General features: G+C 30.6%; 2 protein-coding genes across 2 annotated transcripts; one reads left to right on the forward strand and one right to left on the reverse strand.

Moving 5' to 3' along the window:
- The first annotated feature begins 1702 nt into the window (after nt 1-1702).
- On the forward strand, nt 1703-5099 carry LOC120083806 (probable serine/threonine-protein kinase PBL5). Its single transcript, XM_039039686.1, has 5 exons — nt 1703-2119; nt 2627-2892; nt 3413-3602; nt 3688-4079; nt 4494-5099. Exons 1-5 carry the CDS (start codon nt 2005-2007, stop codon nt 4797-4799), a joined length of 1269 nt encoding a protein of 422 aa, XP_038895614.1. The 5' UTR covers nt 1703-2004; the 3' UTR covers nt 4800-5099.
- Nucleotides 5100-6548: 1449 nt separating this feature from the next.
- LOC120083925 lies at nt 6549-10286 on the reverse strand. The gene is made up of 4 exons (XM_039039831.1): nt 9397-10286; nt 9183-9273; nt 7985-8527; nt 6549-6726 (listed from the first exon to the last, which is right to left on the reverse strand). The coding sequence occupies exons 1-4, from the start codon at nt 10284-10286 to the stop codon at nt 6616-6618; spliced, it is 1635 nt and encodes a 544-aa protein (XP_038895759.1). The 3' UTR covers nt 6549-6615.
- Nucleotides 10287-17303: the final 7017 nt, after the last annotated feature.

Raw genomic sequence — 17303 nt, forward strand, 5'->3', positions numbered from 1 at the left:
AGATGGACGCTTTCGTGTAACGGGACCCACTTAACTTTGACTTCATCACTTTCTTCTTCTTCTTCTTTATTTTCCTTTTATTTATTTTATTTTATTCATTTCTAAATTTCCTTTTTTTTCTTTTTTCTTTTTAGAGTTTCTTTACATCGGGATTGAAAAATCGAACGGTGATCGAGGCGTCTCAACGTGTATCGTACGGAAAAGCGACCACAGAGGATAAAATTTCCTCAAAAATAAATCTCCTGTGAACGAGTTTACCTACACCCTCTCTTCTTTCACCCAATCAGAACCAAGAAACCGTTGACCAACACCTAAAAGACAAAAACCAAAAACAAAAAAAAAAAATCTTATTTTATATTTTAAAAAATATTCATGATGTGCCCCATAGAAATGGACGGCGTGGCGAGTTCCTTGAAAGAAAAAAAAAAACATTAATGCAAAACTAACTCCGCAGGTGAAATTTACTCTCCTCAAACTCCAATTTACGAAATAGCCCCCCTGTGGTACACGTGGCATGTTATTACAGGTCAAAGCTGTGGAAAAAAATAATTCTCTTATTAGTACTATTCGAAATTTTCACAGATTAATTTTACCGTTCGACATTTTTTTAATGATTATTTTTACCATTCGGCATTAATATTTATTTTGTTATTTGCGGACGTGAGAGTGATTAATTTAACTGTATTTAAAAATTACATGAGATATATTAGTTTTTTTTTTTTGTTCAAATTTTGCTTTCAGAGATCATTACTATTATTATTATTGTTACCACTTCATATATTGCTATTGTTGTAATAGTGAGAATTATGAATTTTTCACATTTACGATTACTATTACAGATACGATATTAATTGACTCCAAACAACAACGATAACGATAAGAAGACGATGCAAAGTAAACAGTTTCAATCGTAATCAACTTATATTTACAAGATGCCTAAGTAAGCGTGATGAAAACAATCTAATTAGGTTTGCAATCTATCATTGAAATTTTATTGCAATTACACTAATTTTAATTACGAAGCGGTAAACATGACCCAACATGAACATGAATCACTTCTCTCATTTCATTAAAATAAATTTATTAAACCTAAAATTAAGCAATAAAATATTGTTAATCTAAATAAAATATAAATAATAAATATTTTAACTTTTTTATCACTTGGATGATGTTTGTTTATTAATTTAAATGTTTTTGTTAAATGTTTTTTTTTTATAATTTTTTAAAAGTTAAATTACAAATTTAGCCCCTATTAGTGAAAGAAAGTTAGAACTTAGTCCTATGGTGTATAATTAGAATTTGTCTATGCGGTTTAATAGAACGCTTATAAATAGTCCTCACAGTAAAGATTATTTGTCTCGTTCTCATCAAAATTATTCATAAGATTTTATCAAACCATAAATAATAAATTCTAATTTTTAAAATCGTGAGAACTAAACTCATATTCTTCTTCAAACTATTGAGATCAAATCTAAAATTTAACATTTAAAAAAAAATAATTATCAATATTGACATTTTATCGATATTTTTATCAATATTTATATTAAGAACAAATTTAAAATTTAACTTTTCTTTTTTAAAATATTGAATAGAAATTGACATACATCAATATTTTGATCGTCATTTCTATTTGATACTTTCAACATTCATTAGCACACAAGAATATATACTTATTTATATATATATTTATTATAAACAAACCCAAAAAAAAAAAAAAAAACCTTGAAAATCCGAATTTCCAAAGGATCCTCTCTGTTTCTCTCTCTCTCTCTGAGTTTACAATTACAAATTACAACTCTCTCTCTCTCTCTCTCTCTTTCGAATTCTATTTTCCTCTTTCTAATTCGTCTTGCTATTTTCTCCCGTTGTCTTCGGATTTCCGGTGGTGGGTTTTTTTTTTTTTTTTTTAATTTCTTTGTTGGTGTTTGTTTTTGTTGTCGGCTCTGTTTTTAGAGCTCAGAAACAGAGGGGGAAGTGTGGTGAAGGAGGAGCTCTTAATTCGTAATGGGTTGTTTTCGTTGCACCGGTTCATCCAGCAAGAAATCGGAGAATATCGAAGAAAACAACCCGAATACCTTCAATTCCAAAACCCACAAGCCCGATGATCGAATGCCTTCAGGTGATTTTTTTCACAATATCTTCAAGAATCTCTCAAATGGAGCAAATCGATTCTGTTTGACCTTCTTGATTTTGGGTTTTTTTTTTTTTTTTTTTTTGAAATTTTGGATGTGGGGTTTCTGTTTTCTACCAAAAATTTTGAATTAATTTGTTTTTTCTGGTCGAGAAATTAGGAATTGAGATTGGTTTTCTGTTTGGGGTTTAATGTAATATTTGATTTCTGCAGTCTGCTGTTCTCATCTTTACGGACTTCCAATCTGTTTGTATTTTCTGCAAATTAGTTGCAAGGTTTAATAAGCTATTTGAGAGCCATAATCTCAGGTCAAGAGCATTTTTAATGTAAATTTTGATGTCATTTTTTCCTTTCTTGCTTTCTTTCTTTTGAATTTCAGGTAGTTGTTTGGTGGTAATTTACTGGTTTTTGCATTATGAGAGGATTTGGATTAAGGTCAAGTGAATTCTGTACAGTGTTTGTTCCTTATTGTTATTTTCTTGTGGGTTTGTACAGATAAAGCCAAAATAAATTCAAGTTTGGCAGTGAAAAGGGATTCTGATGTGAAGGTTGTTGTGTCTAAAGATGACCAATTGGCTTTAGATGTTAAGGAATTGAATTTGAAAGATGAGGTTTCTGAGGAAGGAGAATCCAACGGCCGTGCCAAGACTTTTACATTCGAAGAACTTGCAGCCGCCACTGGAAATTTCCGGTCAGATTGCTTCTTGGGTGAAGGAGGATTTGGCAAAGTTTACAAGGGATACTTGCAGAAAGTTAATGAGGTAAGTTCAGTGAAAATTTTTAATGTTTATGTGCAGAGTCATCTTGCATTTCTAGAGCTCTCTTTTATAAATGTAAAACAAAATTCGAACTGAAAACAATTATAAACCGAAACTGCAATTTTCACATACGCTAATAGTATCAAGGTTAAATTGCAAATTTGGTCCCTATAGTTTGGAGAAAGAATTTAGTCCCAATGGTTTGATAAAATTATCATAGAGAGTCCCTACGGTAAGGACTATTTATGGGGATTTTATCAAACCATAGGGACCATCTATGAACATTTATCAAATCATAAGGACTAAATTCTAACTTCTCAAACAATAGAGATTAAATTCTAATTTTAACCTATGGGGACCAAATTTGCAATTTTACCTAGTTAATAGCTAGCTGGATGGTCATATAGTAGTGTTCTTTCTCTTTATCTCTCTCTTTAAGAGAATTTGTGCTTCTGTTTGATTTGTAAAGTTATTAAATGGCAATGCTTTAGTTACCTGACCCGTTTTTTTTGCCTTGGTCTAGGTTGTAGCAATCAAACAACTTGACCGCAATGGACTTCAAGGAATTCGTGAATTTGTTGTTGAAGTCTTGACTTTAAGTCTAGCTGATCATCCTAACCTCGTCAAACTTATTGGCTTTTGTGCTGAAGGGGATCAGAGGTTGTTGGTTTATGAATATATGCCATTGGGATCGTTGGAAAACCATTTACACGGTACCTAATTGATTGACCCACGAGTTATAATTGTTTTACCTACTACACATTTACAATTATTTTACATGTTCTCCACTCCTTGTAGATCTTCGACCCGGTGCAAAAGTAATTGATTGGAACACAAGAATGAAAATAGCAGCAGGTGCAGCGAGGGGATTGGAGTATTTGCATGAGAAGATGAAGCCTCCGGTTATATATCGTGATCTGAAATGCTCAAACATTTTGCTTGGTGAAGGATATCATCCAAAGCTATCTGATTTCGGGTTGGCTAAAGTAGGTCCTAGTGGGGATAAAACCCACGTTTCAACCAGGGTTATGGGCACATATGGGTATTGTGCTCCAGATTATGCAATGACAGGCCAGCTGACATTCAAATCAGATATTTACAGCTTTGGTGTTGTTTTATTGGAACTCATCACGGGCAGGAAGGCGATCGATCATTCAAAACCTCATTCAGAGCAAAATCTTGTGGCTTGGGTAATATAGCTCGACTATTTTTTTGTGTAGTCTAGCTCAACTTATACGATTGTATATTTGTTTCTTCATGAAGATTCATGCTTCGAAAATATTATTTATAAAACTTCAACATTTGGCTGGGTAGCACAACACTTTGATGATTTGTGCATGTGCTTGAGCAGATCGTTTCAAACATTCGGTGATATAAACACCATCTGAATTACATAAGACTTCTAGTAAGCTGCTAGATGCTTTTTTTGGTTAAGGCTCAGAAAACTTCAAAAATGTTGTCTTATGCCTGATGAACATCTGCAATTTCAAATTCATGGCATGATAAGAAGATGCTGGGTGTATTTATTTGCATATTTTGAATTCTGTGAGGCACATAAACATTGGTTCCGAATAAGCAAGCTTATGGTGTGTCTGATATTGCAGGCACGACCCTTGTTTCGAGACCGGAAGAAGTTCTCACAAATGGTTGATCCAATGCTCCAAGGACAATATCCTGTGAGAGGATTATACCAATCTCTAGCCATAGCCGCAATGTGTGTTCAAGAGCAACCAAATATGCGACCGGTTATATCTGATGTGGTAACCGCTTTAAACTACCTAGCGTCCCAGAAGTACGATCCCCAAACTCAACCAAACCAAAGCTCCCAAAAGAGACCATCTTCTCTTAAAATGGAACGGGACAATGATACGAGGGAAACTTCAGACAACGACAGGTCAGAGAGAGAGTGAGGCAGGAGAGGATACATTGTAGAACGGAGCTGTTCAGAAGCATTCTTATGAAGTGCCTAGTTATCAATTTTTGTGTCATAGATGATAACAGGTACCCTGCTAAGATCCTTGATCTTTCAGTAAATTGGGTCATAAGCTGAGAATTTGTGCCCTTCTTTTTTGCTCTTTTTTTGGTCCTCCAATGTAAATGTGAGCCGAGGTTCTTTTGTATGTAAAATTGCCTCTTTAGGGGAACCATGTTCCAAGTTATATAGTTATAGCCAGAAATTCCTTTCCCAATAATGACTTGGACTTTGCTTCTCTTTTCTTGCTTTCTGCAATATAAATACACACTACTAACACAGTTGTCTATGGAGCTCTTCTGTAAATTGTCAAGAAGATTTTTTCTTTAAAAAACATTTTTTGGGAGTTGGAAAATATTCCGTTTCAATCGGTGATTATCAAACAAATCAGAAAATGTTATGAAATTCATATTAACTACATCTAGTATAAACTCAAGGCACGTAAGGGTCCTAATCATATTTCGGCTTGTGATCAATCCATAGATACCAACAGGAAATAAATAAGCATTTATAACAAGTACATGTTCAGCATGATTGATCAACTCGTTATCAATTCCAGTTCATTTCAATATATTATTGGCCACTTTCATTTTAGTGACTCTTTTCATTTTTATTCCAAATCCTCGAATTAATTGCTTTTGGGTAAAACTTCAATTGTGCAGTGTTCTTATCGAGGATGTGGAGCTTGTTTATGTGAATTGTGTTTGTTTCTTAAAGGGACTAATCATACATTTGAGATTGGTTTTGAAATGGTTAAAATTGTATTTAAAAATGGTTAAAGTCACTTTTATAATATTCAAAATTACTTCCAAACATGTTTTTTATTATCCAAAATTAATTTTAATTGTGTGAAAACCACATCTAAAAGAGTTTGAAGTTAGATTTTATGACAAAAGTGATTTTAATAATCAATTTCTAAAATTCACTATTCCAAACCACAATATGGGCCAAAAGATTGTCCGTTTGGTAATCATTTTTGTTTTTCTGTTTTTATTTTTGAAAATTAAATCTACAAACACTATTCTCACCTTCAAATTTCTTACTTGTTATCTATTTTTTTTACCAATAGTTTAAAAAACTAAGCCAAATTTGAAAAACTAAAAAAAGTAGATTTTCAAAAGTTGTTTTTGTTGTTGGAATTTGGCTAATAATTTAACAAAGAAAGATACATATCAATGTAAGAAATGAGGAGAAAATAAACTTAATTTTCAAAAAGCACAAACAAAAAACGAAATGGTTACTAAATAGGATATAAATTATTATATACTAAAGTTCAATGACTAAATTATTACCTTCTTGTGAACGTTTTTATTTCTTCCAATCTTTTTCTATTTCTTAGAAAACTTCTTTTATTTTCTTTTCAAGTTTTGTACACAAAGCCAACTATTTCTAAAAACTCCTTGAATTCTCTAGCTATTTGAAAGAAGAACAATTCATTTCTTCATGTCGTCATTACAGTATTTCATCACTTTTCTCCCTGGCCCCTGCTCAGACATAAAAATATAAAAATAAAAATAAACTACAAAAAAAAAAAAAAAAAAATCCTATAGCATTCTAGTTCCGATCTCTGTGTTGGAAATAACACTTAGAAAGTTAATCCAAATAGACGTTAAAAGCTAACAAATTTTGCTATTATGAGCATGGATTATCACCTAAATGAATTTGAAAAACTCTTGTGAAGTTGAGGCAAATTATAAAAAAAAAAAAAAGAAAGAAAGAAAGAAAAAAAAAAAGTCTTTGATTTTGATGGGTACTTATAATTGATCAACTTCACTAATTTCAGCTCCACGGCAGTTGCCGACTGATAAGTACAATGTGGAGGGCTTATGTGATGGAAGAACTCTGCAACAATCCCTTCTTGGTGACTGCAAATATTCAAACATTGTAATTCAGTTAGAGTTGAGGGACTAGACTGCAAAAATATACGTGTGTTTTAGTCTCTAATGGCTTGGCGTTTATTACATTTCGGTCCCTTACGTGATGATATAGCTAAAGTGTACATAACTCAACTAGGAGTGTTCATGGGTTAGGTTGGGTTAGGTTGAATGACTTTTTAGACTCAATCCAATTGTTCGGTTGTAAATTTTTTCAACTCAAATAACCCTTATTAAAAAATGAACTCAACCCAACCATGAAATATTTTGGTTAGGTTGGTTCGGGTTAATCGGGTCATTTATTTAAAATTTTATTCTATAAAGAAGCAAAACGTAAATATGTAAAAATCTAATTTAATTATTTTCATATAATGAATTAAGATTAACAACTCAATTTCAATTTATATAGTGAAAATTTTAAAGTGCAAAGAAACTAGTTGTTGAAGAATAAATTATTAAAAAATATTGGAATTAAATAAAATTAAAATCAATATATGTATAAATAATTGTGTTATAAGTAATAAGAAAAATATATTTTAAAGTTAATAATAAACTTGGGTTAGTTCGTGTTGATTTGGGTTATATTACGTGAACCTATGAATCAACCCAATCCATCAAATTTTCATTTATTTGAAACCAAACTAACCCATAAAATTTTTATTTATTTGAACACAACCTAACCCAAATGAGTTGATAACCCAACCCAAACCGTACGGGTTGAGTTGGGTTGATCGGTTTTTTCGAATCATCGGATTTTTTGAACACCCCTAAACTTAATTGATAATCTCAAGGTTAGAGGTTCAAAATCCCTCCTCACTTATTGAACTTAAAAAAAAAAAAAAAAAAAGGAAAGATGATACTTGTGAGTTCATAAAATTAAGGAAAGTATGCAACTTCTCTTCTTGGAAGTTTCAAAAACTTCGATTTTTCTCTCTTAGATGGCTTATTCATCCTCTAATAATTATATCTTTTTGGTCAAAGCGAATATAAATGATACAACTAAAATGTACATAACTCAACGAATAATAACATATATACTATCAATCTTGAGGTTAGAGGTTCAAAACTTAGTCATCTATAAAAGAAGATGTTTTCTATCTTAGTTGGCTAATTCATCCTCTAAAATTTGGTCGGCTCACTTGTGTAGTGCGTCGTGCAATATAGGTATATTGTCATCAACCAATATTAAAGAAAAGAGGCTAAATTAAAACATGAATTATTGAGTGGAAATATTGGAAGAATGAATTACCTTTTGCCATCGGTAAGGATCGGGCCTCTTCAAAACAATGATAGAGTCGATTTTATCTGGGGAACTCATTTTCCAACGACAAAAAGGGTGGCGAGATTTATGACGAATATAAATACCAACGGTCTGCTTTTTGGTTCGATCGTAACGCGTGGTGGCCATGTAAAATATGAAGGGCTTTTGACAAGGGTGCTTGGTGACAGGCCTAGTGTTGAAAGCATATGCAGTGTAATCAGCTCTTCTGTACCAATTGAGAAAGGTTCTTGTCGGCATTTCCAACTCCCTGGGCGATATTACACCTCTTAAGATTTGAACAACATAACCCCATGATACAGAAATTGACCAGTAACGTTTCTTATCGTAACAAATAGACTGCTGCATTATGCTTGATGAGTCCAGTCTTGTGGATTGGAACAGACGTTCAAGGGCTTTCACTCGTGTCATTCGAGGGAAGATTGGTTCAACTACATCCAGGTGGTGTAGTGATAACAATGGAGTCACTGGATGAGCTCCTAAAAGTCCCAGTAGATCTCCATATACATCATACTACACAACAAATTACCTCTAATTAATTCTTCTCATCAATATATATTTACTAATTAAACACTCTCTTTTCTTCTTTAAATAGTTTCTTTTTACTCCCCGACTTTTTTTTTCCCGGTAAATATCAATTTATACTCTTTAAATTCACACTCAGATAAAATCAGTAGTCAAATTGTCTAAGTTAATGAATCCCTAGGTAGAACATTTAGTGGGAGGTACTTGACTATATGATACTTTACTTAAATCTCTTCACGTTTCTTCCTAATGTTTACACCGAACTTTAGGTATTGTATCAATTTAAATCCTAACTTAAATCCCAAACTAATGATTGTATCAATTTAAACGCTTAACTTTTATAAGTGTATTAATTTAAACCCTGAAGCTTTTTTATTTAGATACACTTATGAAAGTTAAGGATTTAAATTGATATATTTATGAAAACTTAGGGTTTAAATTCATACATTTACGAGACACGCTTATAAAATTTCAGGGTTTATATTGATACAATTAGTAGATTGGGGTTTAAATTGATATAAAGTCCAAAGTTCAAGGTTTAAATTGATACAATTCTTAAACAACTTTTGGGATAATAACAAGACAAAAGATATCTTTCTTTTGAAGAAAATGTATTATAGTAATAGTTATAGTATTTAAATACCTGATGAAATCCAGGTTCTCTTGTGAGTGGTACCCCTAGCTCAGCCATACAAGCTTGAATTCTATCATCACTCCCATACAATCCAGGGTACCTATCAATCGAAATATATCGTCTTAGTAGATAAGACACGTATATTATTATTTCAAAAGTTGATACGGTTAGATCTTCGATGTCGAAATTGTTAAACTAAATAGAGAAATAAAAACAAAAATACCTTTGAATACATCTATCTTGCATCTTCTCCAACTCTTTGGCCAATGGATAACTTATAGCAAATCCTCCCCCACCATAAGCCATTGCATAAGAAAAATAAATATTTTGAACATGGCTTTCAGATGAGCTCCCAATGTAATAAAATTGCCTATGATCATATTTAGACAAAACCCTCACAACATTTTCCACCATAAAAACTGTATCATCATCTCCCATCACAAACCATCTCACATCCTTCATCCCCAACCTCAATGTCTCCGAAACAACCCTCGAAATCCGCAAAGCAGATCTTTGTCCTTGTCGGTTCGTGTACTTGAACCTTGACGTGTCGCCCGAAATCCGAATTTCGGGTAACCCTTCGTTTTTTTTAGTATAAACTTTTTTATCTAACCAAACAACCCCTCTAGTTTCTTTTGGCCTCCACCATAATTTTATGTACTCTTTCCTCTTCGCCCATAAATTCGAGGACCCCGCGATCCCGAAAACGATGTGTTTCAGTTCTGTGTCATAGCGTTGCGATTTTAGAGGAAGAAGTGGCTTGATGATCATTTGTTCTTCCTCCTCTTCATCGTCAAGTTGGAGAAATTTGCTGGTGTTGATGTTGGTTGAAGAGGTGTTGGTGAGTGCTTGTATATGTTCTTCGGTCGAGGAGTCTAAGGTCGTTGAACATTCTTCGTGGCGATCGACGGTGAGGATGTTGGTGGAGTACAAAACATAGAGAATGAAGACAATGAGGAAAATCCAAACAGCAGTGTTTTTGAGTCCTAGAAAAGTTGTCAAACGTTGTTGTTGTTGCTGCTGCTGCGAAGTGGCTCGAGACCAAGGTGAAGAGCCAGATTTCTTTTCGGAATCTTCAAGTTTGTTCTTGTTATTGCTTTTGTTGTTTCCCATAGTTGTGGAGGTGGTAAAGAGGAAGTTGGATCTTGAATTTGTTTAATTGGGATCAAGAGAGTGAGAGGAGAAGATTAAGGGAGTGAGAGTTTTTTGATCTCAAAACCATTTGAGTTTGGACTTGGTAGTCTGAAAACAACCTATTTTGGATGCTGATAATATGGAAAGAAATTTGTTTTAAGTTTGTGGCAAGTGGCTATCTTTTGAGTCATTACATATGTATACCTACTAATAATAGCATTGTATGGTTTATAAAATTATTGGAAATAGTTCAAAAGAAAAAAAAAAAAAAGTTGGAGCTTTTGTAAAAAAGGTTGGATGGTATATAAAATGATTAATAATCCCTAATGTTTTAAAGTAATATTCTCAATTTTGTGTTTAATTAATCTTTTAATATGCTCATCTCACACAATATTTCTAAAACTCTTCATTTTGTTTGCAAAAAACATTCATCGACAAGAAAAATCATCACACATAACGTCGTTAAAAGGAAATTGTGATGTTTTCTATTTGATTTATACAAGTTATTGTCTCTTAGAGTTAGAATATTTAGAAGGAACTGATGAGAAAAGCGTTGACATCATAAGAAAATAGGACAAAATTGCAATATTTTTACGACGTTTTATGCGTAGTTGGCACAACTTGTGACTATTTGTTGAATTGTTGTATAATATTGCAATGATATATACGAACCATTACTCTAAAAAAAAAAAAAATTATCGGGATCCAAGAAAATATATGCATAGGATAAACATTATATTGTAATAAATAACAAAATTAAACAAAGATAGAACCAATGTACACATTTACTAGTTTGAAAGTTATAACTTAAACATCCTTGATGTATTATAGAATTATATATTGTTATATTGACATATCTTTATATGTGCCACATGATGCTCGAGTAATTTTATTTCCAAGTGGCAAGCTTATGATTTCAAGAATTTTAATGCAAAAAGTTAGGTTGTTGGTCCTTCAGGTTTGGATAATGTTTTCATTTGGTTTTTAGTTTTAAATTTCTTACATATTTATTTATGAGATTTAGAAAATTTGTTCTATTTTAGTCCTTCGCATTAAATTTTTTTAAATACAACAAGTGGAGATATGAAGATCTTAATTCTAAATCTCGAAGAAGATTTTACATACCAATTAGAAAATAGGTTTTTTTTTTAAAAAAAAAAATACGCAGAAGAAGAGAAAAAGAAGAAAGAAGACAGAAAAGTATGGTTGTAACCAACAATGATTGATTTGAGGAAGAAGAAGAAGGGGAAAGGAGGGAAAGAGAAGTGAGGAAAAGGAAACAAAAGTAAAACATATATATAATTTTATTTTAAAAATCATAAAACATTTTCTATTATAAAAAATAAAGAAAACTATATATTTTTTAAAAATATAGAATAGATGTTATTCCTGTCTTCTATTTAGAAATAATGTTATTTTAATATCTTGTTATGGATTAATAGTAAACTTAGTGGAAGGACCAATAGTACTATCAAATTTAAAATTTAAGGGCTAAAATGTCACACTGAAAAATTAAAGGACCCAAATACAACTAAATTCAAAACTTTGGGACAACATATATTTTTCTTTTTTTTTTTTTGTCCCAAATTTTATATATTTGTTTTTAAAAAAGTTCTTATTCGTTGGAGACATTGTTTTTTTTTTTTTAAAGGTCCCTAAATCCAAACAAATACTTATCTTGAAAACATTGAATACAAAAAATAAATTAAGCAAAAATAATAGAACCAACGTACACATTTACTAGCTTAAAAGTTACAAGGATAGCTGTTATTCGGGAAAAGGGGCTATATACATAAAAGACCTTAAAAATAAGCCTATATTACATAAATGATTTGAACAATCTATTTTTACAAAAAAAATAAAAAAGAAAAAAGAAAAAAAAGGTATATAACACTAATTACACTTTCATTGGGAGAAATAGCAAACCACGGAATTCTTTTGAAATATAACAATTTGCGTGATACACAAGTGGGTTAGCTTTTCGTTAACCCTAAAATACCCTCACTAGCCGTTTTAATTCTACAGTAGTTAATTCTCCATCTTTTTTAATTATACTATAATTAATTTATCAAATTTATAATGCAAACTCTATTGATTTTTTTTTTTTTTTAGATTTTCACAAGATTTCATACAAAAAAACCTTGGTATAAATTTCGTGATTTAATTTAAAAATAATTAAAATTTGTATCTCAATGAGCTTCTATCTTCAAAAAAATATTTTGAATTTTTCTAAATTTTTTTCTAAATTGACTTTTTTTAATTTATATTCTACTTTCTCTTAATCCTAACTAAATCATCTGTTTTTAAAATAATTTTTATGATTATCTTATTTTGATGTTTCAAATCTTATACTATATTAATTTTTCTAACTAACATTTGGTATTCATTTTAGATTTTACGTTAATCCTAACTAAATCATAAGTTTTTAAAATTGTTTTAAGATAATAATATAATTTTGTATTAACTGTAAAATATTTGAAAACATTTTTATTTATTAGACTTATTTTAAACTTTTGAATCATATTATTTTTTTTTTTAAAGATTCCGTTTAGGAAGAATGACAAAATAGAAATTTTATCAAATTTATAGCAAATATACTCTCACTCATATGTTCTCACTTTTTTTAATCCTAAAATACTCTCATCTAGATTTTCAGTTACATTGTATCTAATTCGTGCCCCTTGCAGATTTTTTAGCATGAATATTGATTTTCTCCTAACTTATCTTCTACACTTCTCAAATTTTAAAAATCGAATCTAGTCTTCTTTTTCAAAAATCATATTTGATCTTATCTTCAATTTCAAATTTTATTTTATTTAATTTTTCATTTTTTTTTTTTTACTGATTTTGTTTTTTGTTCTCAATTGACAATAATTGTCTATTATGGAGGCTTGACTTATTCAACCAAATCCACTAGTGCATAGATGAAAGACTAGCCTTAATCGACTATTGACCAAGAGTTCAAGTCGCAAAGTCTCTTTTTCCAAAGTGATTCCAAGTCTCTTTTTCCAAAGTGATTCCAAGTCTCTTTTTCCAAAGTGATTCCTATCGAGCTATTGTGAAAAGATAGGCCAAGCATATGCACGATGTTGGTATTAACTAGCCGACAGATTCAAGAAGGATGTGCCATAATCGAATATTGTTTGTTTTTGTTCTTTCATGAGATCTCTACAATTGAAATCAACACCACATCATCATAATTGGTTAGTAATTTTTATTGAAGATTTTTAATTGAGATTTTCATAGTCCAATCTAAATCGGTTTCTTTCTTCACAAATAATTATTTTGATAAAGTCTTTATCAATTCTGCCCTCACTTTCTAAACTAATATTTTGGGTCTAGAAAAAAAAATATTGTTACGGAATTTTGGATAAGTTCAAGAGCGATGGTTTGGTCAATTGATTTTCAATTGGCGTACTTTAGAGACAAATTATAGTGTATTTGTAAATTACGCAAATATCTCATCGGAAGTATCGTCAAGAACTTTCACAAGACCTTTTATGACTACAAAACCCTCGTTCCAAATTACAGCGTAACTAATTTTTTCTTTTGTACATTTCTTTTAGCATGGATCTTTATTTTCTCCTAAAATATCTCCTGTTTTAAATTAAAATCATATTGTTATTTTTTTTTTCAAATAACAAAACTAAACCCATTTTTTTTCATATATCATTTTATTTAAATTGTTTTGATCTTTTAATCTTTTTTCAACTTATTTTATGCTTTTGCATTTTGATTTTTTTAATTAGTTTAAAAATTTTATAAAAAAAGAAGAAGTTATATATATATATATATATATATATATATATATAATGTGAGTTATTTTTTTTTTCCAAAAAAACTTAAGTTATTTTAACCCAACAGTGTTGCCGCCATCCCCTATTTCTTCTTTGTGTCGATGGATTCCTTAAAGTAGTGAGTGAAGAGTGAAGGTAGACCAATCACAATTTAAAGTAATAGAGTTGAGGAAATTATGGATGCAATGATAGATTTAGAGAGAGTGATTCTATTCATGATAGAACTATTGCTAGAGGTTGAGGTTGGCAACGGAGCCTGTGTCGAATGAGTTGAAATAGAAGAAGATGGAGCTAGAGTGATCACGGGTGGCTCCGAAGGAGCAATAAATGGAGCCAGTGAAGAAGGAGCCGAGGCTCATGATGAAGTTTTGGTGGAAGGAGAGGGAGCCACGCCTAATGAAGCAAGGGATGAAGACAGAATTGAAGTCGAAGGTATCGCCACGGTTGGTGGAGGAGCCGATTTTGGAAAGAAAAATGACGGCGAATTGGTTGGAGAAGAGGTCGATGCAAATGATTTGGTCTTATATATATATAAAATGTTTAGTCTCTCCTCTCCACTAGCTTCTCTCCCCTCGCTCCGGTTTGCTTAGGTGTTTTGGTTGAGGAAGCAATGCTTTTTGAGTCTTTTGTTAACTTCATACGGAAGGAACTTCAACTTCATTCATCTATTGAACTTTCAGTTTCATTACTCCGCTTGGGCAACCGCACCTGTCACCAGCCATTGTCGCCACCTCCCACCGTCATGGGTTTATTTGTTTGGTTAGTTTTTTTTTTTTTGCAAGGGTAATGTAATTAAAGTGTGAGTAGGAGAATCGAACGTCAGACCAGGAGGTTGATAGTATGATATGATATATACACTTATTTATATATACCTTTGTTTCAAAATTGATTTTTGGCTACTTGAATAGAATTTAGTCCAGTCTTAAATATTTGCAAACATCAAAGAGGTGGGGGATCGAACCTCAGACTACGAAGTTAATAGTATGAACAATGTGTCAGTTGAGACAAAGTCAAATAAGTCAGACCATCATATATATCAAACATGGGAGGAATATATTAGAGGCATACATGCGATACTTAATTTGAACTGCATACATATCAGAATACCTATTAAATATATCATATAATACCAAAAATCAAACGTAAAAAAACGAAGATGTCAGAAACCAACAAATTGTCGTGAAATGGAAAATAAAATTATATTAAATATATTTTCTCTCTTCAATTGAAAATGAAAAAAAAAAATCATATTAAATGTATTTTCAATCTCTATTATTAAAGGAGNTATGTAAAAATCTTAAAAAAAAAAAAAATATGCCATTCATGTCTTTCACTGTAATATGAAAACCCTAAAACCTTGAAAATTAGAAACTCTTTGGTGACCTGAACCTATAACTATAAATTTCTACCATTCCCAAAATCAATTAAGAGAAAAATTAAATATTGATTACCTTTTGATTAAAGACGAAAAGGTAATAAGAGTTAGAAATGGATTAAATTTTAAAGTTCATAATTATATTAAATAAAAAAATTGTTTAGAAATAAAGTATGTCACGTTATAAATTCAATTCATTTCTTTATCATTAAAATATATATTATTTGATGTATTATAAATTAAATAATATTATACAATTTTTTAAAAACATAAACATGCTCATAAATAATTTAATATTAGTTGATTGTTGACTAATCTTTTTTTATGTTTTCATTGTATTCAAATTTGAATTTAAAATTTTAAAATGTAAACTTGTATTAAATAAAGATAAAAACATTCACAAATACAATATGTCATGTTATAAACTCAAATCATTTTTTTATAACTAAAATATGTATTATGTAATGTATTATAAACTAAAAAATATTATACAAATTTTTTTAACATAAACATGTTCATAAATAATTTAATATTAGTTTATTGTCAACTAATATTTTTATGTTTTCGTTGTATCCAAATTTGAATTTTAAATTTTAAAGTGTAAAATTATATTAAACAAAGATAAAAATATATACAAATACAATATGTCATGTTATAAACTCAATTCATTTTTTAAAAAGTTAAAATACGTATTATGCAAAGTATTAAAAATTATATAATATTACAAAATAATAATTATACAAATTGTTTTAACATAAAACATTTTCATAAATATAATAGTTTATTGTCAACTAATATTTAGAGGGCAACTACGATTGATTTTATATTTTATAGATTAGTTTCAAACACATTTTAAATATTATTTAAATTACAATCTACTTTCTTAATATGTTACCAAATACATGTCTTAAAACGTAAAATACAACTTTAGCCTTGTTTGGATTAACTAGATAAAAAAGTGTTTTTCAAAAAAATTATTTTTATTTAAAGTCTTTTGATCAAAATGGTTTAAAATACACTTTAAAAATATTTCAAATGTTATTTTGAGTGATTGTCAAATACTTCAATTTTTTCGGAATGTTAAACTAAACACACCATATGTTTCCATTAAATTCATTATTTTTTAATATATGTTTTTTAAAATTTCCTACCAAGTAGACCCTTTGTTATTGCAACTTTTCCAAGCAAGTTGTCTAAGTTCTTGAATTGGCAAAGTTATTTATTTTTCATAAGCCCGTGATCGAATTTACAATTGATTGTGTTATGGGTAATTTTGGACCAAAAAGATAAATCTAATAAATAAGAAAAAAAAATGGGACCATAACCAAGACAAGATCATGACAGACAAAGGGAGAAGAGTCAGACCTTTGGGGCCAACTCTCCATCAGCCTCGACTTTCAAGGCCGAGAAGCCGAACTTTTGCACAGGGTTCTCCCGGCATGCCCCCAAGCCCAAGAATCCTACATAGGATCTGATCAAGGGAGAAGAAGACCTAGGTGAACCTCCTCTATAATTACATCATTATAACTCTATACATTGTAACTTGAATCCTACTCTCAAACTCCATAGCTTCTACATTCTTTTACTATCTGATTTAAGTATCGGAGTTTGTATGCCAAATTGGTGTACAAGTTTTCTCTTTTACAGGCCACACTCTTTTTCCCTTCAAATAAACTCATTATTGATATCACGTGAAGGTCATGTGTGTTTCCTCTGTCGAAATTAGGGCATCAACAAAGTAAGGCCATGTCATTAAATTGGGAGTTTGGTAAAATTGCCCATTTCACCTGGGTTTGTAATTTGCCTTTCCCATTTCACCTGCGT

Source organism: Benincasa hispida, chromosome 8 (assembly GCF_009727055.1).
Source record: "Benincasa hispida cultivar B227 chromosome 8, ASM972705v1, whole genome shotgun sequence".
In the NCBI taxonomy this organism is placed as follows: domain Eukaryota; kingdom Viridiplantae; phylum Streptophyta; class Magnoliopsida; order Cucurbitales; family Cucurbitaceae; genus Benincasa; species Benincasa hispida.

Coding starts and splice junctions, on each gene's coding strand:
- LOC120083806 (XM_039039686.1), top strand. CDS start 2,005: ATGGGTTGTTTTCGTTGCACCGGTTCATCCAGCAAGAAATCGGAGAAT. Junction 2,893..3,412: donor ACTTGCAGAAAGTTAATGAG/GTAAGTTCAGTG, acceptor GCCTTGGTCTAG/GTTGTAGCAATCAAACAACT. Junction 3,603..3,687: donor GTTGGAAAACCATTTACACG/GTACCTAATTGA, acceptor CACTCCTTGTAG/ATCTTCGACCCGGTGCAAAA.
- LOC120083925 (XM_039039831.1), bottom strand. CDS start 10,286: ATGGGAAACAACAAAAGCAATAACAAGAACAAACTTGAAGATTCCGAA. Junction 8,528..9,182: donor GAGAACCTGGATTTCATCAG/GTATTTAAATAC, acceptor TTTGTTGTGTAG/TATGATGTATATGGAGATCT. Junction 6,727..7,984: donor ATCCTTACCGATGGCAAAAG/GTAATTCATTCT, acceptor GAATATTTGCAG/TCACCAAGAAGGGATTGTTG.